The 26446-nt window shown below is 44.9% G+C and overlaps 1 protein-coding gene across 1 annotated transcript; it reads left to right on the top strand.

Annotated features, from left to right (window-relative positions):
• Positions 1-6582: 6582 nt before the first annotated feature.
• On the top strand, positions 6583-23062 carry LOC311241955 (SIN3-HDAC complex-associated factor-like; the record flags this gene model as incomplete). Its single annotated transcript, XM_084330913.1, has 7 exons — positions 6583-6698; positions 13288-13412; positions 18512-18611; positions 19066-19177; positions 20029-20173; positions 22038-22255; positions 23025-23062. Exons 1-7 carry the CDS (start codon positions 6588-6590, stop codon positions 23060-23062), a joined length of 849 nt encoding a protein of 282 aa, XP_084187039.1. The 5' UTR covers positions 6583-6587.
• Between the last annotated feature and the right edge of the window lie 3384 nt (positions 23063-26446).

Below are 26446 nucleotides of genomic sequence, written 5' to 3'. Positions count from 1 at the left end.
TGGTTTTCATAGCGGTCAGTATTTCAGCGTGCATCCACGGCTCAGCGCGATTTTTTACCCTAGTGGTTCTTAGGGGGGCCATGTTGTTTAGTATCGTTGAAAATTTGGTTTTGAAGCCAAGCCATGTTTCTTCAACCAGTGTACCATTGAGTTCATCTGACCAGTCCAGGCTCTTCAGTTCAAGGTTAAAGGCCTCGCTAGAGTACGTTTTGAGGTCTCTAGATGTGACTGTTTTGTGACAGCCAGCCTTTTGTTTTAGCTTTTTGCGGGTACAGAATATCATATAATGATCACTTAACCCGCATGCTATAACCCCTTTATTGGCGATCTTGGACTTGTCAGAGGTCAGGATGAGGTCAATGGTAGTCTGAGTTGACTCACACACACGTGTGGGTTGTGTGATTAGCTGGCTGAGGCCGTGCAGATCACAAAACCTATTGTAGGATTTGAAGACGGGTGCATCTTTTTGTTGCATATCCGTGTTCCAATCCCCAATAAGAATCATTTCTGTATCCTCGACTCCAGCTAAGCACGCATCCAACACGTCATAAAAGCCATTTTGGTCTGGCGGTCTGTAAATTGTGCCGACTAGAACAGATTTAGCCCTTTCAAATAGAATTTCTACAAAAACAGTTTCAATAGCCTCATGATCTAGGTCTGTACGGTTAATAAATTTGGTGTCTTGATGGATGTACATACAGACACCTCCTCCATGCCTGTTCCTGTCATTGCGGACTAATGACTCCTAGTGCACAGCAAGGGAGGTTTGGTGATGAACCTGTGGTGCGCTCACACCCACTCGCACGCGCAGTTATACACACACACACACGCACGCACACACGCACACACACACACAAGCGCATATACGCAAGTGCAATCTTTCTATCATACACGCTGTTCTTGCTCTCTATTTGTGTGAATGTGCGCGCGCGAGAGCAATTGGAAAGCTGGCGCACAGCACAGCAGACGCTTGATTCAATCATAAGCAGGTAGACCCCCATCACGAATTCCGAGCCACATTAGTATTCACCTCCACTGCCGTCACACAGAATGAAGGGGGAGATGCATTCAGATAGCCAACACCCAGACACCTAGTCTACCTGCGCTTTTTGTTATGTAAAACGGTGGCCGCCGGGTACTTAGTCACAACGAATGGATACAGCGCATTTGTGTGCGCGTACACGCGAGTACACATCCGTGCACGATCGCGCGTACTTAGTTCTGCCTCAGTGATCTAATAACACGGCGTGTAACCGCGTGTGTGCACGACTGCACCCCTGCCCACACACCTGCCGACCCATGAGGCAATTAACCACAGGGAACAGGGATTGACAGCTATCCCTCACAGAGAGGTGAAATAAAGCAAAAATAGACCGCTGTCCCTCACAGAAAGGTGAAATAAGGCAAAAACCATGACACAGGGACGCCCCACGACACACGGAGGACGCTGCGATAGTGAAGCGCTGGTGGAGGGTAACGTTGTGAGCGTCTAGACCCTCCAACGGTTAAGACATTATCTCTTTTTTCGTAAATTTGCGAGAGAGAAAAAACAAAGATACAATGTCAACGTAGCTCCTTTCCAACAATTTCGGCACTAAACTTAAAGTGGTGTATACAGGCACTTTACGGTGGTGAAAATAGGGAAGGAGCTGATGGTGTGGCCACGACCCCGCTTATGTAGAGGAGCGGATGTGGGTGTGGCCAGGCGGATGGGTGTGTGCATGTGGAGAAAATTATTCATTATTAGATTGGATAAAGGGATAGTTCCAAGAGAGCAGAGCATAAGCTATACGATAATATAACTGACTTCGAAAGAGGGCCTTAGCATAACCAGTTCGAAACAAGGCGGACATTAATAACATTTTCAATCAATCAATCCAATAACACACGCTCACTTAAAACAGCGCACCTCCGAGCTGCTTCTATAGAAAGTAGGTTCGTACTCAGAGGTGCGTTCCTCATATCAACTCTGATTGCACGCACGCTAATGACGCCACGTGCACGTGCGCTCCCGCGCATGCGCATAAATGTTCCCTCGCTTAAGCACAGACTAAAGACAATGCCTAATTGCCTCTACGAATGGAATGTAACACATTTCATTCACAAGTTCTGTGTGAATTTATCTGAGAACGTATTTAACACACCTGATGACCGGCGCTATTGATATGCAAAGTAGCCCAGGTGGGTACTTATAGCGAGTTGGCGAGTGCAGCGCATTCCTGTGTACCGACAAACACTGGCGCCGCTCTGATGGCTGCCTTTCTGATCGCTCCGACGAGACTGTGCTTTATTTTGTTAATTTTTATAGTATTAGGAGTTTTATTTGCACCAACTGTTGGTGCATTATATGTGTATGACCGTCAGTCAATCATTGACATTGGATTAAGAAAAACTTACCGTTTGGATTGCTCTCTGGATCGGATCGCTGAACAGCAGAAATGGCCCGCCGAGATCCTTTGTTATGCCGGCCATGGCCAAGACGCCAAGAAGCCGCCGCGAAGACGAGGAAAGAGAGCCGGGGTCCGGAACAGACTGAGGTCCAAACGACACAGAACCACATTGCCCAGCATATTGTTGGCCAATGTGCAATCGATAGGAAACAAATTGGACGACATCAGAGCAAGGATCCAATTCCAGAGGGACATTCGGGATTGTAACGTCCTCTGTTTCACAGAAACTTGGCTGAGTCCAGATGTCCCGAATCATGCAATAGAACCGGCAGATCACTTCTTCGTTCTACGCAAAGACCGGACGGCATTAGAGTCATTAAAGAAGAAAGGAGGCGGCATTGCCTTCATGATAAACAAGGAGTGGTGCGATGTAGGCAACACAAAGGAAATGTCTAACCACTGCTCCCCAGACCTGGAGTTTATCACGATAAAATGTCGACCCTTCTTCCTCCCAAGAGAGTTAACGTCCATCATCCTCATCGGAGTGTACATTCCACCACACGCGAACACTGAGGTCGCACTTTCAAAACTTCACGACGAGGTAAACAAACTCCAAGCAGCTAATGTTGACGCTGCCATTTTGGTCTTGGGGGATTTCAACAGCGCGCGTCTTAAAAAGGTGCTGCCGAATTTCTATCAGCATGTGACCTGTCCCACCAGAGGCGAGAACATATTAGACCATGTATACTCGCAATTTAAGAATGGGTACAAGTCACAGGCTCTTAGTCCATTCGGTAAAAGCGATCACAGCGCCATTTTCCTTTTGCCTAAGTACAAACAGAGTCTCAAGCGAACGCCGGTGGTCTCGCGAGAGGTTAAGCGTTGGGCCGTGACGTCAGTGGAGTCACTCCAAGCAGTGCTGGGAAGCACAGAATGGAGTGTATTCCGTGATAACACAGCCAATATTAACGAATACACCGAAACGGTGATTGACTATGTCTGTACTCAGGTAGAAGTAATAATCCCCACCACCAAAATTAATATCTACCCAAATCAAAAGCCCTGGGTAGACAAATCCGTCCGTGAGGCTCTGAAAGTGCGCACATCAGCATACAACACCGGGCTGGTGACAGGCAACATGGAAGAACACAAGATGGCAAGATACAACGTCAGGAGAGCAGTAATAGAGGCAAAACGGCGTTACAGGGATAAAGTTGAACTTCAGTTTGAACAGGCTGACTCTAGAGGCATGTGGCAGGGCCTCAGAACAATGACAGACTACAAAGGAACCCCCCTCAAACTGAACAGTGACATCTCCTTAGCAAATGATCTCAACTCCTTCTATGCGAGGTTTGAGGCTGTGAACAACAACACCAGCCTACAAACCACGGCAATGGGGGGGGGGGGGTCTGCTGATGGAGACTCAGTGTTCAGGGTAACAGAGCATGAGGTGAGACGGATCTTTAAAAAAGTGGATATCAGGAAGGCAGCAGGACCGGACGGCATCCCCGGCCGCGTCCTAAAAGTCTGTGCCGACCAACTGGCCCCGGTATTCACTGACATCTTCAACCTGTCCTTGGAACAGGCCGTCATCCCCACCTGTCTGAAGAAGTCCACCATCATCCCTGTACCCAAAAAATCTACGCCCGCTTGCCTCAACGACTACCGCCCTGTAGCCCTCACCTCCATAGCCATGAAGTGCTTTGAGAAGCTAGTGAAGGGCTACATCTGTTCCTCCCTCCCCATCAACCTGGACCCTCTGCAATTTGCATATCGCCCCAACAGGTCCACGGAGGACGCCATAGCCCATGTGCTGCACACAGCAGCATCACATCTGGACAAGAGGCAGGGGAACTATGTGAGAATGCTGTTCATCGACTACAGCTCAGCATTCAATACCATAGTCCCCTCCAAACTCATAGCCAAGCTCAGGGACCTGGGCTTGAACTATGACCTGTGCCAGTGGGTCCTGGACTTCCTGACGGGCAGACCCCAGGTGGTAAGAGCCGGCAACTGCACCTCCTCATCCATCACGCTCAACATAGGGGCCCCCCAGGGCTGTGTTCTGAGCCCCCTCCTCTACTCCCTGTACACACATGACTGCGTAGCACAGCGGAACAACAACACCATCATCAAATTTGCTGATGACACAGTAGTGGTGGGCCTGATCTCTGCCAACGACGAAAGGGCCTACCTGGAAGAGGTAGAGAACCTGTCACAGTGGTGTCAGGAGAACTGCCTCTCCCTGAACGTCAGCAAAACAAAAGAGATGATTGTGGACTTCAGGAGGTCGGGGGTCAAGGACTACAGCCCCCTCAGCATCGACGGGGCACCAGTTGAGAGAGTGAACAGTTTCAAGTACCTCGGAGCCCACATATCCGAGGACTTGACATGGACCACACACATTGACAGTGTTGTGAAGAAGGCACGACAACGCCTCTACTTCCTCAGGCGCCTAAGGAAGTTCCAAGTCAGTCAGAAGATCCTTAGGAACTTCTACTCATGTACAATAGAGAGCATCCTGACCGGCAACATCACCTCCTGGTTTGGGAATAGCACTGCAAAAGACCGTAGCAGACTACAAAGAGTGACACGTTCAGCCGAACGCACAATTAGAGGGGGGCTTCCCACCCTCCAGAACATTTACAACAAGCGGTGCAAGGGGAAGGCTAAGAGAATTATTAAGGACTCGAGCCACCCGAACAACTGCCTCTTTGAACTGCTGCCGTCAGGCAAGCGATACCGGAGTCTTATGGCGAGCACAGAAAGACTCAGAAGGAGCTTCTATCCCCAGGCCATCAGGCTGCTAAACGAACAATAATCGCTAAACGAACAATAATCACTATGCAACAACCATCAAATGCACACAGCACACACACCCACACGCACACACTCACTCAAACAAACAACACACTGCAGCACCCACTCTCCACACTTTAGATCACACAAACACACTTACACTTTATATTTATTGATAAAGGATTTGCACTACAACTCGTACACCTACTGTGAATTGTACCTAAACTGCACCTCGTCCATTTATGCCTTGCACTATATAGTATTGTATATTAGTACACTGCACAGTATTGTATATTGTATGGTAACTACGTCTACGAACATTGTACATATGTCTAAACTGAACACTGTGACCTCTTTTTACTTCTAATTTTTACTATTTTTACTATGTTTTTATTTCATACTTATCTTGTCATGCACAGTCTCTGGAGCGCAACAGTAAGAAGCATTTTGTACAAAAGTATTCTGTACTTCTGTATGACAACTATTAAAGAAACTTGAAACTTGAAACTTGAAACGTGCGTACCGTGCACATCCGTGTGTTTGCGTGCACGCGCTTCTGCTCAAATCTTTGGGTGCACGGAGTGCAACCCCGTCCCATGAAGAACGCATCCCTGTATCGTACTTTACGCACATTCAAAACCCACATTCAAAACCGCCCTTAAAGAGCACCTACGGGAGGCTGCAATTCGAAACTGGCCACCGTAAATGCCCAAAACCCCCACCACCTCCTAATAGACAGTCTCCTCCCCACCGCATGTATATATTCCCTCCCCGCCGTATGTATATTTCCCTCCCACCCACCCACCCCCTCCTAATGTACAGTCCCCTCCCCATCATATGTATATACTCTGTCAGGATCTAGGGGTAACAGTACTGTATATTTGAATACCGCCTATGTCACAAATGTATCAGTACTAAATACCTATATGTCCCTATGCCATAAATGTCATGTATGTTGTGTATGTCATAAATGTCTATATGAATTGAAAATGGGGGACCCTGATGGAAACAAGACAAACGTCTTTCTCAGGTCTGCATCCCCTTAACAATTGTATGTATTGAGCCGTACTGTATTGTACCCATTCTGCAATCTGTTAAATAAAGTTTTCATTCATTCATTCATTCACGCCAGACGTACATCAGCGCGCGCCCTCTGTGGCTGCCACAGGCTTGCCCAGTGAGAGGATTCGCCGGCGCTGCAGCTGGACCCTATTGCCATTTCCCGCGTAATTCGCCCTCTTTTTATGGACATCGCAGTGTGGAGACGCAGTGACGTCACGCTGTATGGAAATCGCTTTGATTGAGAAAATCAGAAAATGGAGGAGTGGGTAGTCACGCAATGCGCATGCGTAAACGTCTCTACTACCGACACATTTGAAGTGGGCGACGGAACAACTGATGTCGGCTCTCTCCACCGCGGCGGCGTTGTTGTTTAAATGTGACTCACTTCAGTTATTGAAACCCGTCTTTTATTGCACGGAATACGAGTGGACTCCATTGCAGAACACGGTAAGTGTAACACTTGTTATTATTATTATTACTTCTACTTTGTCTGGTGTGTGGTGTCACTGCTGTCGGGCGCGCGGTGCACAAGTTGGGACTGTCTGAAGATGTCTGGTGTCTCGCGCCTCAAAACAATTCATAATCATGATTCATAACAGCGAAGCTCCTTCAGAACATTGTACATCATGTAATTAGAATGTTTGATACATTGTACATCAGGTAATTAGAATGTTTGATACATTGTACATCAGGTGATCAGAATGTTTGATGCATTGTACATCAGGTAGAATAGAATAGAATAGACTTTTAATTGTCATTGCACAGTATACAACGACATTTCAGGGGAGCTCCCACAGACTTTGCATAATAATAGGATACCGTTTGGCCTCCGCCCATATTACGACTGCACCCCTGCACATAACACATATATAACACTGTACATAACAGAATATTTTAAATAATAAAGTGCATGATGGGTGGTAATCAGTGATTATCAAGTCCAGGTAAGTGCATGGTGCACGTGAGGGGACAGTCAATGAGCGTTTAACAGTCTGACTGCTTGGGGGAAAAAGCTGTTCTTAAATCTTGAACTCTTGGCATGTATGGGCCGGTATCTCCTCCCTGGGGGAAGGAGCTGAAATAGGTGATGTGCTGGGTGAGACTGGTCCTTGATGATACATTTGGTTACAGGTGGTTAGATACAGTGTACATCAGGTGATCAGAATGTTTGATACATTGTACATCAGGTGATCAGAATGTTTGATACATTGTACATCAGGTGATCAGAATGTTTGATACAGTGTACATCAGGTGATCAGAATGTTTGATACATTGTACATCATGTAATTAGAATGTTTGATACATTGTACATCAGGCTGAGCGTCACTAATACTCATAGAACTACGAAATGGAGCAAATAACCCAAGGCAGGACGACAATGCCGGAAACAGATAAGCCTCTTTCTCAATGTATACCAGTGTTAGAATGACTTTATTGTGTTCATCAAGGTAGCAGACGATATGCAAGCCGTCTATAACAATGTGTACTGTGTATAATACGATTCGTAATACATTATAATTTCAGACTCTGGTCTCTGGGGAGACAAATACATATCATTGCAAAAAGATCTATCTGGAATATTCTGGGTTTATGGCTCAAATGCCCTGGGTCTCTTAGATCATTCTGGAACATAAAAATAGTCTATTGCACTAGTATACTCTACAACCTTCTAGAATATAAGGCACCATGACAACGAAGGCCTACAACTCTAACAATAAACATCCGGTGTGTATACACATAGCAGATAATCAATTGAATGAAGTTCAATCAGTCCTTAATAATACTTTAAAAATTAACCACACCTAAACGTATGAACACTACAAGGTTATTCTAACAATTTAAGTAATCACTCCATTGATGGTGACTGGCACATTGAAGCTCTAAAAGGCTCTGCTTTTCTATCTTATCTAATCTGTTAATTCGGTTCTAGTGGCTTCTCCACGTTGATAATTATTCTATCTCTCATTCCTTATCTATATCTTTCCTTTAATTTTTATTTTATTTAATTTTTTCTTCTCAGTACTCTATTTTTTATATATATTTTAACTTACATTGTTCTTTTCCACTGTTCTTCACATTAAGGTGTCAATATTGCTCTACAATCTTTTCCTTTTTTCCTTTTTTCCCACACGTTAGTAGAGGGTTCAAATGAATATGTCGATGAAAGTTTGTTCTCTTTTTTTATTTTTTATTTTTTGTCATTTATCACAATACTTCATTACAGTAAGGGAAGGTGCAAGACCAAAAGCGACATTCTATTGCAATAGAATGGAAATGTTAGATCCTATGGCAATTAGCATAGGAAGATTAAGATTACAATGCTCAGTTTGGGCAATCCGGTGGACTATGGGAGAAAGTCAATCGCGGAGGATGTGTTTTTGGAACACAGGCCTGTACGACTTTCTGGGTGAGGGGAAAATAGGGGATTTTTATTTGTATATATATATGTTTTTAAGCTCAGCTCTCAACGGGACCTCATTAATTGGATGTACATCTATTGTAGCTTCGCACTCCAGAAGCATTACCAAAAACATGCATAGATTATGGCTAGTTTGAATATAATGGTATGGAACACCGGTGGGATAAACAAACAACACAAACGCAAAAGCGTGCTCACACTGATGAAAAAAGAACATGTGGACGTGGCTCTATTAAGCGAAATGCACATTTTAGAGGAAGACATAAATACGTTAGCGGATAACATATACCATAATATTAGTCACTCTTCTTTTGTTACGAGAACTAGAGGGGTAGCCATAGTCGTCAGACGCAAATTAAATATCGAATTGAAAGGGGTATGGTCGGATGCTGAGGGGCGCATAACTATAGCTAGGATTATACACAATAACAGGAAAATTGCGTTGGCAGCGGTATATGCCCCAAATTTGTACGAAGTGGGTTTCTTCACTTCACTAACCGGAGAAATGTTAAACCATCCCGAGTACTCATATATAATAGGTGCGGATTTTAATGCCATTTGGAACCCAAGGATGGACAAAACTTACCTTACCTTTTCCAGCGAACAAAAAAATTCATCTAAAGCATTAAAAGATTGGTCAAAATCAACAGGGGTAATTGATTTATGGCGTTCACTTAATCCCATGACCCGCAAGTACTCCTGTCGTTCGGCGAGACACAACACACTATCCAGAATTGATTACGTCTTTGCATCCCCGAGAATATTTGATAAATATGAAGTGGAAATGACACCCAATGCGCTATCAGATCACTGCTACTTAATCCTGAAAGCAACATTTGGTACACTATCTTCCCGGGCCCCAAGATGGCGTTTTAATTCTATGCTGCTTAACAACAAGGAATTCATTACACAAATTAAAGAAGCTCTCACAGTATTCCTACGGGATAATGCAAACTCGGTGCAAGATCCCAGAATATTATGGATGTCGGTAAAGAGTATGATCAAGGATTTCACGGATAGATTTTCCTCCATATTGCGCAAAAATCAATGCACAAAACTGTCTGAAATGGAAACGCTTTACTCAACGCTTTTTAATTCTTTAAAATACAACAACTCTACTAGACTAGAAAACCAAGTTAACATTCTAAAGACAGAGATCAAAGCAATATACAGACAAAAATCGGAATTGCAAATACGCAGCACAAGACAACAGCAGTACTTCCAAGGATCTAAACCTAGTCACCTATTAGCCATGCGACTAAGAATTAATGCAAAATTTGCAGATATAACTGCCATTAGGAAACAACAAGCTCTAGTAACAGAACCCAAAATAATAAACGATACATTCAAAGAATTCTACTCCGATTTGTATAATTCAGAGACGACCTTTGATCAAGACAAATTAGACACATATCTTAATCAAATTACTCTCCCTAAACTTTCGGAGGACGACGCTAAACAGTTAGAAGCACCGATCACATTAGAAGAACTCAAGAAGGCCATATCCGGAATGAAAAACGGCAAGGCTCCGGGAATTGACGGTATCCCATCAGAAATGTACATTTCTTGCTGGGACATATGTGGACCCTTATTACTAAATATGATATTATACTCAGTCAAAGAGGGAAGCTTCCATAAACACCAAAATATCGCACTCATTTCAGTTCTTCACAAAAAAGACAAAGACCCCACTGAGTGCGGTAGTTACCGACCTTTAAGCCTCCTCGGAACCGATGTCAAACTGTACTCTAAGATATTAGCCATCAGATTGCAAAAGCATATGACGTCTTTAGTTCATCCGGACCAAACAGGCTTCATAAAAGGTCGCCTGATCAATGATAACATAAGGCGAATACTGCACGTACTAGACGCAGACAAAGAGGACACCACACCTAAGGCGATGCTATCCCTGGATGCTATGAAAGCATTTGACAGGTTGGAATGGTCGTTTCTATGGGCAGTATTAGAAAGGATGGGGTTAGGAAAAGGATTCATTGATATGATTAAAGTACTATACAAGGACCCATCGGCCAGGATTACAACAGGCACATTCATCTCCGATATCTTTCCGGTATCACGCTCAGCCAGACAGGGTTGCCCTCTTAGTCCCGGACTATTCGATCTATCATTAGAACCTTTAGCACAATTTATAAGACAATCCCAACACATAGAACCAATAGTAATCAAGGGCACACAACATAAAATTAGTTTATATGCGGACGACGTAATATTGTTCATGCAAAACCCCAATAACACATTGCCGCATATACTCAAGTTGATAGAGAACTTTGGTGATTTATCGGGATTTAAAATAAATTGGCCTAAGTCGGCTTTTCTTCCTCTTAACATCAGTGCAAAAAAAGACACAACCCTCCCAGGTGCGATACCCATGGTCAAACATTTTAGATGCTTGGGTGTGGAAATATTTCCCACCATAAGACAAACGGTGAAGCACAATTACACAAAAATACAGAACAAAATCAAAGACGACCTGGACAGGTGGGCAAAACTTAAAAACTCAGTACAGGCAAGGGTATCAATAGTTAAGATGGATGTATTACCAAGAATCAATTTCTTCAGCTCAATGCTTCCGTTACCTCCTCCAGAGGGCTACTGGAAAAGATTACAAACCTCCACATACAAATTTATTTGGAATAACAAACCACCTCGCATAAAAAGATCCACCGCACAGAGAAATAAAGCAGACGGTGGCATGGCAGTTCCAGATTTTTTACAATATTTTAAGGCCTTCACATTAAGACCACTGAAGATATGGTTTGACCCCCAGGCTTTGGTATCTTGGAGAGAATTAGAAGAAAACATAGTAGCCCCACAGAGACTGAAAGACATAGCACACACTAAACTTTCAATCAAGCATTGTGAGCGAGAATTTGGCCCAATAATTACCCATGCAATCAGAACATGGCGGGAAACACAAAAGAAATATCCTAACCCTCAAGAATGGCATAATCACACTCCCATATTCAATAACAATGCACTCTTAATGGGAAAACGCCCTATAAGATTCCCTATATGGGAAGAGCAAGGCATACACTCATTAGGGGATATTTTTAATAACCAGGGCCTCTGTAGTTATGTCGAAATATGCACAAAGTTTAACCTCACCGAGTCCACATGGCTTTTTTACATACAGTTACGACTTTGTCTGAGGTCTCACGGTGTTCCATTACTCATACCAATTGAACACCACAGATACCACAAATTTTTCTATGAAAGAGAAACATTGGGAGGTTTTGTATCAGGTTTTTATTATCAATTACTAACGTCCTCGTATGAAACCCTTCAACTAGACACTGTCTGGAGGAGGGATATACCAGACCTGGAAAATGACTTTGATTGGCAAGGAGCCTGGGCAAATGTCCGACTTACATCAAGGAACCCGGATCATCAACAAATCAATCTGAACTATATTCACAGGACATACTTGACTCCTATAAGGCTGTGCAAAATGGGGCTTAAACAAGACTCCAAATGCTCCCAATGTACAAATGGGGACGAAGGAACATTTATGCACATGTATTGGGACTGCCCACCAGTTAAGGCATTCTGGAAAGATGTGTCCCAACAATTATCAATACTCGTATCTTGGAATATACCTGTACACCCCTCGGTATTACTATTGAATGATGTTTTTGAGTTTGCAGTGAATCCACAACTAAAGAGATTGGTTTTATCGGGTATCACAGTAGCTAAAAAACTGATCGCATCACGTTGGTTTCAACCGGAAAAAATGTGCCGAAAAGTGTGGTTTCTTACATATCTCGATGTGATATATCAAGAAATATCTACAGCAAGAATTCTGGGTCTCAATGAATCCAAAATGTCAATGTGGTTAGAAGTGGTGGAGAGAATAAAAGCTAGCTTATAATGGTAGTGTCTGGTTAGGAGTGAGGGATAATGGAGGTACTATCCAAGAGGGGGTCCGGGAGGGGGGGGTTCGAGCTGGAGCATATGTGTGTAGGGTTTTAGAAAATAGGTATTAGGGGTATATTATATACTAACATTTATATAATTGTAATTTCGCTGGATATACACTGTATACGGTTAAAATGTTATTATAGACTATTTTTGTTTTATCTTGTTTCTGTACTTGCATATATTTTAACCACCTTTACTGAAAGTTTCATTATGCATTGTGTGTTGAGTACTGACTTTTAATAATTTTTGTTTTGCAATAATAAAAAAAATATAAAAAAAAAGAACTACGGTTATATTCATAACCTATCGTTAATCGATGCAGATGTCGTCGGCGTCTGTATGTGTAGTTGTGTACTGTACTGTCGTGAGTTTGTGAGTCACATTGGTCTAATTTCAGCCTCTGTTATACATTCCGTATGACTCGTTTCATATCTGTGTGTCTCGAATGTGCGCGCTGTGCAGTCCGTTTACAACACAGGACTTTAACGTGTGCTTGCTTATGTAGAAACAATGCAAGATAACGAGACCTTTCATTATAACGTCTTGCAACTATGGTTATGACTAAGATATCAAGTATTTACTCCCGGGAAATCTTTATGTATGGTGATAACGAGTATATTGTTAACTTAGCTCCGCCCCCCCCCCAATGACAATAAAGTCTATTCTATTCTCCCTCAGATGTTTGGCCACAAGCCCAAGATGTACCGGAGCGCTGAGGGCTGCTGCATCTGCCGGGCCAAGTCCTCCAGCTCCCGCTTCACCGACGGCCAGCGCTACGAGAGGGACTTCAAGAGCTGCTTCGGGTGAGCTCCCCGTCCCCCTCCCCGTGCCCTCCCCCTCTCTGTGCCCCTCCCCCTCTCTGTGCCCCTCTCTGTCCCTCTCTGTGCCCCTCCCCCTCTCTCTCTGTCCCCTTCTCTGTGCCCCTCCCCCTCTCTGTGCCCCTCTCTGTCCCTCTCTGTGCCCCTCCCCCTCTCTCTGTCCCCCTCTCTGTGCCCCTCCCCGTGCCCCTCTCTGTCCCCCTCTCTGTGCCCCTCTCTGTCCCCCTCTTGCTTGCTTGCCTCAACGACTACCGCCCTGTAGCTCTCACCTCCATAGCCATGAAGTGCTTCGAGAAGCTAGTAAAGGGCTACATCTGCTCCTCCCTCCCCATCAACATGGACCCCCTGCAATTTGCATACCGCCCCAACAGGTCCACGGAGGACGCCATATCCCATGTGCTGCACACAGCAGCATCACACCTGGACAAGAGGCAGGGGAACTATGTGAGAATGCTATTCATCGACTACAGCTCGGCATTCAATACCATAGTCCCCTCCATACTCATAGCCAAGCTCAGGGACCTGGGCTTGGGCTATGACCTCTGCCAGTGGGTCTTGGACTTCCTGACTGGCAGACCCCAGGTGGTGAGAGCAGGCAACTGCACCTCCTCATCCATCACCCTCAACATAGGGGCCCCCCAGGGCTGTGTTCTGAGTCCCCTCCTCTACTCCCTGTACACACACGACTGTGTGGCTCAGCGGAGTAGCAATACAATCGTCAAATTTGCTGACGACACAGTGGTGGTGGGCCTGATCTCTGCCAACGACGAGAGGGCCTACCTGGAAGAGGTCAAGGTCCTGGCGGGATGGTGCCAGGAAAACAGCCTCTCCCTGAACGTCAGCAAAACAAAGGAGATGATTGTGGACTTCAGGAGGTCGGGGGTCAAGGACTACAGCCCCCTCAGCATCGACGGGGCACCGGTTGAGAGAGTCAACAGCTTTAAGTACCTCGGAGCCTACATATCCGAGGACTTGACATGGACCACACACATTAACAGTGTTGTGAAGAAGGCACGACAACGCCTCTACTTCCTCAGGCGCCTAAGGAAGTTCCAAGTCAGCCAGAAGATCCTTAAGAACTTCTACTCATGTACAATAGAGAGCATCTTGACCGGCAACATCACCTCCTGGTTTGGGAATAGCACTGCACAAGACCAAAGCAGACTACAAAGAGTGACACGTTCAGCCGAACGCACAATTGGAGGGGGGCTCCCCACCCTCCAGAACATTTACTACAAGCGTTGCAAGGGCAAGGCTAAGAGAATCATTAAAGACTCCAGTCACCCGAACAACTGCCTCTTTGAACTGCTGCCGTCAGGCAAGCGATACAGGAGTCTCAAGGCGAGCACAGAAAGACTCAGAAGAAGCTTCTATCCCCAGGCCATCAGGCTGCTAAACGAACAATGAATGAACACTACACAACAACAACCACCAAACGCACATAGCACACACATCCACACGCACACACTCACTTTAAACAAACACACTGTAGCACCCACTCCACACACTTATAGCACACACCCACTTTAAACAAACACACTGTAGCACCCACTCCCCACACTTTATATTTATGGATGAAGGATTGCACTACAAACTCGTACACCTTACTGTAAATTGTACCTAAAATTGTACCTCATCCCATTTCTGCTTTGCACTAGATAGTACTGTACATTAGTACACTGCATAGTATTGTGTATTGTATATTATATGGTAACTCAGAACATTGTACATATGTCTATACCGAACACTGTGACCTCATTTTCTTCTTCTAAATTCATGCTATATTATGTTATTATGTTATTTGATACTATCTTGTCTAGCACAGTCTCTGGAGCGTAACAGTAAGAAGCATTTTGTATGAAAGTATTCTGTACTTCTGTATAACAACTATTAAAGAACTTGAACTTGAACCTCTCTGTGCCCCTCCCCCTCTCTGTCCCCCTATCTGTGCCCCTCCCCCTCTCTGTCTCCCTCTCTGTGCCCCTCTCTATGCCCCTCCCCCTCTCTGTGCCCCTCTTTGTGCCCCTGCCCCTCTCTGTGCCCCTCCCCCTCTCTCTCTCTCTCTGTCCCCCTCTCTGTGCCCCTCCCCCTCTCTGTGCCCCTCCCCCTCTCTGTGCCCCTCCCCATCTCTGTGCCCCTCTCTGTGCCCCTCCCCCTCTCTGTCCCCCTCTCTGTGCCCCTCCCCCTCTCTGTCCCCCTATCTGTGCCCCTCCCCCTCTCTGTCTCCCTCTCTGTGCCCCTCTCTATGCCCCTCCCCCTCTCTGTGCCCCTCTCTGTGCCCCTCCCCCTCTCTGCCCCCCTCTCTGTGCCCTTCCCCCTCTCTGTCTCTCTCTCTGTGCCCCTCCCCCTCTGTGCCCCTCCCCCTCTCTGTCCCCCTCTCTGTGCCCCTCCCCCTCTCTGTGCCCCTCTCTGTCCCCTCTGTGCCCCTCCCCCTCTCTGTGCCCCTCCCCCTCTCTGTCCCCCTCTCTGTGCCCCTCCCCCTCTCTGTGCCCCTCTCTGTCCCCTCTGTGCCCCTCCCCCTCTCTGTCCCCCTCTCTGTGCCCCTCCCCCTCTCTGTGCCCCTCCCCCCTCTGTGCCCCTCTCTGTGCCCCTCCCCCTCTCTGTTTCTATTAATTTTTATCAGTTAATTCCCCAAAAAGTTTTGAATACACAAATGTGGCTGGGGGAACTGATTCACTCAGCATGAATGGACTATAGGTCAATAAAAACAATACACACAAAAAAGAACATTAAAATCTTTTTTTTCTTTCTCGATTAATTTAGATTATAATCGATTCTAACATTTTCAAATCGATGCAGTTGAATCGTCACATTAGAATCGATGCATTTCGATTAATCGATGCATCGTTACACCCCTAGTATCAATACTTTTAGAATAGCCTGATGCTGTATTTTCTATGAGTTGAGTGGCTGCATGACCAGAGCGCTAGCTTTAATAACACACGTTAATGTCCCCATGGGACAGACACGTCTTCTATAACAAGAAGAAACATCACAATAAATCAAGGACAAAACTAAAACACCATGAAATCCAAAACATTTTAAATAAATGAATGCAACACTCCCAGACATACCCCATGCAAAGGTAAGGAAAAACTCACTAAAACCTAGCAATAGGAAAAAATGCACCACAGGCGATGTGGAGGAGAGAAACCTTAGAAGGGCTGTTCAAGGGGGGATCTCCCTTCTTAGATGTCGGTGATAATAGTGTTGCAATAAAACAGGCAAACAGTTGGTAAGCATGCACTCATATGTGTAATGAAACACAAATAAGTACATGCAATAGCAACTTGGGTATAATAAGAACATTTTGAAAGATTGAAAATAGAGCTGATGACTGATCCAGATCCAGATGACGGAGGTATGGGGGCGGCGTAGAGGGGATCACATCCTCCCGGCCATCATCACGGGACGTCCACCACTCCGGTCATCACCACGAGACAACCGGAGACAGGGAGACAGGGAGACGGGGACAGGCGTTAGATGTCGGCGATAGTAGTGGTGCAATAAAACAGTGTTGCAATAAAACAGGCGAAACAGTTGGTGAGCATGCGCATATATCACTCTGCACCTCATCTTAAACCTCATCATCACTCTGTACCTCATCTTAAACCTCATCACTCTGCACCTCATCTTAAACCTCATCACTCTGCACCTCATCTTAAACCTCATCACTCTGTACCTCATCTTAAACCTCATCACTCTGCACCTCATCTTAAACCTCATCACTCTGTACCTCATCTTAAACCTCATCATCACTCTGTACCTCATCTTAAACCTCATCACTCTGTTGTACCTCATCTTAAACCTCATCATCACTCTGTACCTCATCTTAAACCTCATCACTCTGCACCTCATCTTAAACCTCATCATCACTCTGTACCTCATCTTAAACCTCATCACTCTGCACCTCATCTTAAACCTCATCATCACTCTGTACCTCATCTTAAACCTCATCACTCTGTTGTACCTCATCTTAAACCTCATCATCACTCTGTACCTCATCTTAAACCTCATCACTCTGTACCTCATCTTAAACCTCATCACTCTGTACCTCATCTTAAACCTCATCATCACTCTGTACCTCATCTTAAACCTCATCATCACTCTGTACCTCATCTTAAACCTCATCACTCTGTACCTCATCTTAAACCTCATCATCACTCTGTACCTCATCTTAAACCTCATCACTCTGTACCTCATCTTAAACCTCATCATCACTCTGTACCTTATCTTAAACCTCATCATCACTCTTAAACCTCATCATCATTCTGTACCTCATCTTAAACCTCATCATCACTCTTAAACCTCATCATCATTCTGTACCTCATCTTAAACCTCATCATCACTCTGTACCTCATCTTAAACCTCATCGCTCTGTTGTACCTCATCACTCCTCTGCACTAAGGCTGTTTCCCCGAAGCCTGTTTTTGGGATTCGAACTTCGTCAGGGTTTTTCGAACGGATGTTCGAACCTTCGTTTTTAATAAAAAAATAAAGAATATATAAAAATATATATATATATTATAAAAATTAAAGAAATATATATTTATATCCTCAACTAAATCCTCAACTTGAATAAAGTGATTAATCTGATTAAATTAGTATTTTTTCTTTTATTAAATCAACTTTCCAGCCCCAGACCAGGGAGAAGCCCCAGCCCAACTTTCTAATGAATATAAACATCAGTTTCTTTTAATACTATAATATTAGTGTAGCCTAATCTTTATGTGCAACTGTGAAGAAAAACCGCATTGGTTTAAACGGAATGAATAGACCTTTTTATTTTTTTATTTTGTAATAAAAAATAAAAAATGTGAATGTTGATTTAGAATTCAAATGCCAACGTAACGAACGAAGGTTCGAACGTTTGGGCTCAGCCCTACTCTGCACCTCATCTTAAACCTCACCCCTCCTCCTCTGTGCCTCCTCTGTGTGTGCAGGCTGGGGGTTAGGGTTCACTCTGTACCTCCTGTGTGTGTGCAGGCTGGGGGTTAGGGTTAGGGTTCACTCTGTACCTCCTCTGTGTGTGCAGGCTGGGGGTTAGGGTTAGGGTTCACTCTGTGCCTCCTCTGTGTGTGCAGGCTGGGGGAGGCGCGCTGTGGGGAGATCTGTAACGCCTGCGTCCTCCTGGTGAAGAGGTGGAAGAAGCTTCCAGCAGGATCCCAGAAGAACTGGAACCACGTAAGCATCATCTCCTCCCCCCCACCCCCGTCTCACCTGTAGCCCCCCCCCCCCGCGTCTCATCACAAGCACCTGTAGCCCCCCCCCTGTCTCATCTTTAGCCCCCCCCCTTCTCATCACCAGGGCAGCACCTGTAGCCCCCCCCCTCGTATCATCACGAGGGCAGCATTATAGTATTTAAATATCAACATTATCTGGCCATCCTCAGTAAATATGATCAAACTCCTCTGACCTCGTCTGGTCTTTCCAAAGACCCAAGAGACTGGACAGAAAACGCTCCCTCTTGTCTCATATATTACACTCTTATACTAAACATGTAAAGGTACCTAGTTACCTACATTTGGTACATAATATTGATCTAGCATGAATCAGTACTATTACCCTTAAAAGTACAGAGTTCGGTACCCAACCCTAGTGAACGTAGCCCTTGTTGTCTCTTGACCCTTGACCTCAGGTGGTTGACGCGAAAGGCGGCTCGAGCCTGAAGGCCGCGGTGAAGACGAGGAGGATGAAGAAGGCCAGGCCAAGCCAGATCAGCCGTGTGCAGAAAGAGCTGAAGAGAAACGGTAAGGAACTGATGCAGAGTTAGACTGTGTGTGTGTGTGTTCAGATTCAGATTCCTTTATTAAGCCATTTGTGTAAAAACACATTGGTAATTGTTGCGGCATTACAGTGTATGCATTTTTCCATTATTTTTTTCACAGTAACAACAACACCAACACAGACACAGGACAAAAAAACAGTGCAGTGGAGGATTAATAATTTAAATACATATATATATATATATATATATATATATATTATATATATATATATATATATATATATATATATATATATATATATATATATATATATAATTGTAAAGTGCAAAGACCAGTGCAGTGTCATTGTGCCAGTGTCACTTGGGGGGGGGGGGGGGGGGGGGGGGGGGAACCTGAGGCATTGATCAGCCTGGCGGCTGAGGGGAAGAAGCTCAGTCTGTGACAAGCTTTCACGGCCTTTGGGATCCTCAGCCTTCTCCCAGAGGGGAGCAGGGTGAAGAGGCTGTGTCCGGGGTGGGAGGTGGTCGGCCATGATCTTTCTTGCCTTCTTCAGCGCCCTGGAGTCATGCAGGGACGTACATTTTTTCTGTAGTTAATTCATCGAAATGAACACAATAAAGTCCCAGCCCTAATGTTTACACAAACCTGCTTTTGTATAGTTTAGTTATCGCCAAGCTGAGCGGGTACCTGTTCTCATTGGCTGTGCTTTGTGTCACTCCCACAGACTCCGACGCCCACAGCACCACCTAACCCTAACCCTAACCCTGTTCTCATTGGCTGTGCTTTGTGTCACTCCCGCAGACTCTGACGCCCACAGCACCACCTAACCCTAACCCTGTTCTCATTGGCTGTGCTTTGTGTCACTCCTGCAGACTCCGACGCCCACAGCACCACCTCCAGCACCTCCCCGGCCCAGTCTCCAAGCTACAGCAACCAATCAGACGAGGGCTCGGACACGGAGCTGTCCCGCGGCCACGCCCCCGTCTTCTCCTTTCTGGACCTCACCTACTGGAAAAGGTAGCTAAGATGAGATATTGCTTTATTGATCTTGTATCTCAATGGGACATTCCTGGATAAATAAAGGATAAATAAAATAAAAATAAATAAAAATCCCCTTGGGGGAATTCGGGCATCATAGCAGCATGGGGGGGGGGGGGGAGGTATGGGCAGGGTAATGGTAGAAAGTAGGGGTGTAACACACAGCGCAAACACACCAGTCGCACATGCAGGCACTCGCGAGGTCCATGCGAGAAAAGCGTGCGTGGCCGGGCACACCGAGGCACATTTACATTGGAACAGCTGCAGGGTCATTACAATTTTACAGTTTTCTTTCGTTTTCTTGTTCGCCCAATAATGTTAACCAAATGAAACCAATGGAAGGAAACACACCAACAAACACACCAACATTCTTTTATTAATAATAATAATAATAATAAATATTATTTTTCTGTTGTACCGAACCGTGACCCCAATACCGAGGTACGTACCGAACCGTGGCTTCTGTGTACCGTCACACCCCTAGTAGAAAGACATAAATATTGGCAATAAAATGTAATCTGAATATAAAAGTATGAGAGAAATTAAACAGTGTAAACAATATAATTAACAGTGTAAACAAAGGTGCAGATGATGGTCGGTTATGCTATAAGTAGGGATGTCCGATATTATCGGCCTACCGATATTATCGGCCGATATTGGCATAAAAATTTGATATCGGAAAATATCGGTATCTGTTTAAAAAATAAATAATATATCGGTATCGGAAATTAAGAGTTGGACTATATCGGTATCGGTAAAAAAGCCAATATCGAGCATCCCTAGTTATAAGTTATCATAAATAATATAGGCAATAAAGAATTTGAATCTGAATGTATATGTAACGGATGGTACCACAAAGTGCACTCACGATGGACTTCAGATGTTGTGAAGTGGCTGGAGTGAGTAGCGGTGCTGTGGGTTAAACTCACTCTCACCCTCAAAGGACACATAGACACGTTACAAAGCAGTGGATTCACCTCTTGGTATAGCGGTCTGTGTTGTTGCCCGTGGCGTGGGAGACCCGGGTTCGAAACTCCCTCGGGGCATCGAAGTTTGAGGTGACAAACAACACACACGTAAAATACACTCGCATGAACCAAACAACACACACGTGAAAATACACTCACATGAACCAAACAACACACACGTAAAATACACTCACATGAACCAAACAACACACACGTGAAAATACACTCACATGAACCAAACAACACACACGTAAAATACACTCACATGAACCAAACAACACACACGTAAAATACACTCACATGAACCAAACAACACACACGTGAAAATACACTCGCATGAACCAAAAAACACACACACGTAAAATACACTTGCATCACATGAACCAAACAACACACACATAAAAATACACACACATGAACCAAACGACACACGCATAAAAATACACTCACATGGACCAAACAACACACATGTAAAATACACTCGCATGATCAGACACACATTATTTAATGTGACACACACATACAGTACAGTACCATGTACATTATTTCAATACATGCACACATATACATACTGTACATACACTCTCACACATACACACACACATACGATGTCACAACAGTTGCATTATACTATGAGTAAGAGTAAACTGTATACACAAGTAGGGCTGGGCGATACGGCCTCTAAAGCAGTGGTTCTCAACTGGTCTAGCCTCGGGACCCAACATTTTTTAATGATTTTAATGATTCACCCTAGTCCCGGGTTCGACTCCCGGAGACCTTTGCAGCATGTCTAACCCCGAACATCTTCTCCCAACCCTCGAGTCGTCTCGAGGCACCCCCTGCTCGCTATATTAATGTGACCTTTGACCTTTCAGGAAGAAGGTGTGCTGCGGCATCATCTACAAGGGACGCTACGGAGAGGTCCTCATCCACCCCCACCTCTATAAGCCCTGCTGTCAGAAGAAGCCCCAGCCAGAAGAAGAAGATGATGAAGAAGAGGAGGAAGGGGAGGAGGTGGTGGAGGAAGAGGAAGGGGAGGAGGTGGTGGTGGAGGAAGAGCCAGTGGAATTGGAGAAGGAGACAAACCACCGGTGTAGACCAGCTGGGTCTCCTGTGGAGGGGGTTAGGGTTAGTGGAGGAGAGGAGTGGTGATGTCACAGGGTGGTGCTTTGTCTTCCATGATGGACGGATGCATGGATGGATGGACGGACGGACGGATGGATGGACGGATGTACAGGGCATTAAAACGTGGCACTCTACAGAACTCTGGGAATATTCTGCCGTCCTCTGCATGCGTTCCCTTCCCAGTTGAGGTCTGGATTCACCCTTCTCATCACAAGCTGCTGAAACCGGAATTCTGTTGTTGTTGTTGTTTTTTGTAACCGTTGTTTCTGTGTTTATCTTTTGTTTTAAAAGGGATACCGTTATATTTCAGATTTGAATCGAGTATTTTTCTCCAGAGAAACGCTGCTGACATTTCTACTTTAGTTTCCCTAGAATGGCTCATACAGAAATGTTTTATAGTATGATGGAAAGATTACCAGCTAGCATAAAATCTGAAGTATCGTGGTATCTCTTTTTAAATGCAATTATCTTGATTCTTTCACTTTTTCTGTGTCTTGGAGCGCTAATGAGATTATTTTCCTTTTTTTTTTATTACTGTAAATACCTTGTTTAGTTCTTTCTCTCTGAAATGCTGGATCTGGGTTAGGGTTAGGATCTACAAAAGCTGCATGAGAACGGGAGTCCTGTGGAACCCCAACCCTTTATACTTCCAGGATGTAGCCATGTCCTTCCGCTCTCTCTTGCCTTTCCTGCTCTTCTCAACTTTATAAGTCTCTTCTAATGTCTGCCTTCTCCAGGCGTGAACTTCCGCACACGTTATGTTCTCCAGGCGTGAACCTCCGCACACGTTATGTTCTCCCAGTGAAACTCCTTGCTGTCAGGTGAAAAGAAGCGGCTAGTGTCTCCATGTGTATCAGAGGAGGCATGTGGTAGTCTACACCCTCCCCAGACCGACAGTAGGGCATCATGTGGTAGTCTACACCCTCCCCAAACCGACAGTAGGGCAGCATGTGGTAGTCTACACTAGGCCTGGGCGGTATAATTTTTTTCACACCGTCATACCATGATGACCTAATACCCCGGTATACGGTATATGACGGTATGACTTTCATTTTCATCAGGGGGGGGGGGGGGGGGGGGCGGCGCAGCTAACAATATACTCGTTATTATCACCATACATAACGCTTGCTTATATTGAAACACGTTGAGATTAGGGCCGTTCTTTCAACCTGAAAGTGCACTTTCTTCAACCTCGAGGTAAACAAATCACAGAAGGTAGCCAACTAGCCACTGCCGCCTGCCGGCACCATCCAGGTATCGACGTGAGCTAACGGTAGCTAGTTAGCCCGGCCGGCAGCCCGGCACCATCGTATCAACGTGAGCCAGTTGCATTAGGATTAAAAATGTCAACACTCACTCACCCCGTTTTATATTACATTCCCAAAGAAGTGCCTCCGTCTCTGTGCTGGATGAAGTCACTGGCGAGTCGACTCGTGGTGGGAGGGTTTTGCTTAAATCCAAACAGACTCCAGTCCTTTAATTGTCCAAATGCGACAGTGTGTGCAAGTTTAGCTCTTGTTTGACAAAACGTTAGCCATCTGTGGTCAGGGAGCTCATCGTGGGCTGGAGTGACGGTGGTTAACTTCGACACTTCATCGTTCAATGGTAACATATTATTATTATTGCTTAAGCTTTAGCAGCTGCTCAGAGATAGAGGAAATGCATACAGGCATCTTGCTCAGCTCAGCTCTGTGCGGGGAAATACGGACCGCCTCCCCTGCCCCTCTGCTGGTCGTGCTGTGTGTGTGTGTGTGCACGCACTTCAACCAACTCGAAAGTTAACTCCGTTTCACTAATGGAAACCGAAACCCAATGCCGTCCCTGTATAAACTCTGTATCAGTGGAAATAGAAACTTAAAACCAACTGTGATTTTGACTGTATTGATTTTCAATACCGTCGGTATTTCTAAATACCCCGGTATACCGTCATACCGCCCAAGCCTAGTCTACACCCTCCCCAGACCGACAGTAGGTAGCGTAACATCGTACATCGGCATAACGACTAAATTGGGGGATGGTAGAAAAAGGCACACACAACTAAATGTAGTCTGCATCTTTTCGTGGCAATATCTCTCATAGCTCGGCTAGCATGACGGTTATACCGTGGTCATGTCTCATAGCTCGGCTAGCATGACGGTTATACCGTGGTCATGTCTCATAGCTCGGCTAGCGTGACGGTTATACCGTGGTCATGTCTCATAGCTCGGCTAGCATGACGGTTATACCGTGGTCATGTCTCATAGCTCGGCTAGCGTGGCGGTTATACCGTGGTCATGTCTCTCATAGCGCGGCTAGCGTGACGGTTATACCGTGGTCATGACACCCTACCGTGACTGTCTTCAATCAGACATGGAAGCATGTCTCTTGTATTTTACACTCATCATGGAAGTGTCTGTTGTATTTTACACTCACAACAATCTTTTGAAACCATACAAACGCAAAACACGGTGTGTTTAGTTTTTTCTTTTCTTATAGTAAATATCCATTCACGGTGTACATAGGAAGCACAGACCGAATCAGGGAGATGGGACGCTATAAGCACTGACCGAATCAGGGAGACGTTATAAGCACTGACCAAGATGCAGCTGTTTGAAACACTCGCAGAACCATTATAAGCTAAAATAATAAATAAATAAATAAAGTCCTCTGGAAGGTGGCAACCAATTTGGAAGTGGAATTCCCACATGGGTTGTACTCCGTTTTCCAACCTTTTTGTAGTCGTCGATAGTTTAAACTCTTTAATGATGTCGAGGCTTCCAGGGAACGTCTTGGCTTCCAGGGAATGTCTTGGCATCGAGGCTTCCAGGGAACGTCTTGGCGTCGAGGCTTCCAGGGAACGTCTTGGTGTCGAGGCTTCCAGGGAACGTCTTGGCGTCGAGGCTTCCAGGGAACGTCTTGGCGTCGAGGCTTCCAGGGAACGTCTTGGCGTCGAGGCTTCCAGGGAACGTCTTGGTGTCGAGGCTTCCAGGGAACGTCTTGGCGTCGAGGCTTCCAGGGAACGTCTTGGCGTCGAGGCTTCCAGGGAACGTCTTGGTGTCGAGGCTTCCAGGGAACGTTGAGGCTTCCAGGGAACGTCTTGGCGTCGAGGCTTCCAGGGAACGTTGTCCAAAGCTTGGAATATTTTGCATGGAAAATGCATGCATCACTTCATTTCACACGTTATTTTTGTCTCGAATAAATGTTTTGCCTTGTTGATGTGATGCTGTACAGCTTGAATATATATTTTTGTATATAATTAAATTAATAAAATAAAAAAATTATTACTAAAAAATGAATGTTAGGCACAACAATGTACCCTCCTATAACTTTCATCATCAAATTCTAGCAAATCTGACATTAGCGGTGACCAAGGAAACTATAAAAGAAGGAAGGGTCATCACGTCAGAATACCAGCGTTCTGTGCTCTGCTTGGTGTCAGACTGTGGTGCCAGTTCTGTTGAAGCCTGTGGGAGATGTAAATAATACAAACTATATACCAGCTATATGATGAAATATACATCAAGAAGAGATCTTGTATCTCAATGGGACATTCCTGGATAAATAAAGGATAAATAAAGATATCAAACGTTAGCTACTGAATCAACGCAACTAATTGCAGATGATTCAGTCGTCCGCGGTGACAACCTGTTTAAATGACAAGGAGACGGTGATGCCATTTAATTCAATTAACTGAACGTTTCCACACGTTGCACCAAGGTGGGTTCATGACGTGATGACCCTTCTTTATAATAGTTTCCTTGGCAGTGACTGTTCCTCTTTGATGATAAGCTTTTGATTTTGTACCATTTTCCATCTATTTCATGATATTCACTTTAAAACCTTTTTGATTATTTATTCATGTGACATTTTTTTTTTTTTATACAACTGGAATATTGTGTACAGTCTGTCTACAGGAAATCCTTATTAAATTTTATATTATTTACATTTCCTACCAGAAGGTGGCGTTGCAGAGCAGTGTCAAAATGCAAGAACCTTCAGGCGAACACTCTTGGGTATAAATTGTTAAGATGTGATTAACTACGTCATCATAGAGGGTTTGATTGCCACTCCATTCAACCCGATTCATCAGCACCTGATACTCCAGTAAATACCGACTATGTACAATGGCAGCTTCTATAACGGTATCAAAGGTTGCATTCTCAGTCCTGTAGTTCAAGAA

The sequence above is a fragment of the Notolepis coatsorum genome (genome assembly GCF_963971535.1).
Source record: "Notolepis coatsorum genome assembly, chromosome: 15".
NCBI classification, from domain to species: Eukaryota; Metazoa; Chordata; class Actinopteri; order Aulopiformes; family Paralepididae; genus Notolepis; species Notolepis coatsorum.
The sequence above is the reverse complement of the archived record's forward strand: the minus strand, read 5'-3'. Positions and strand labels throughout refer to the sequence as shown.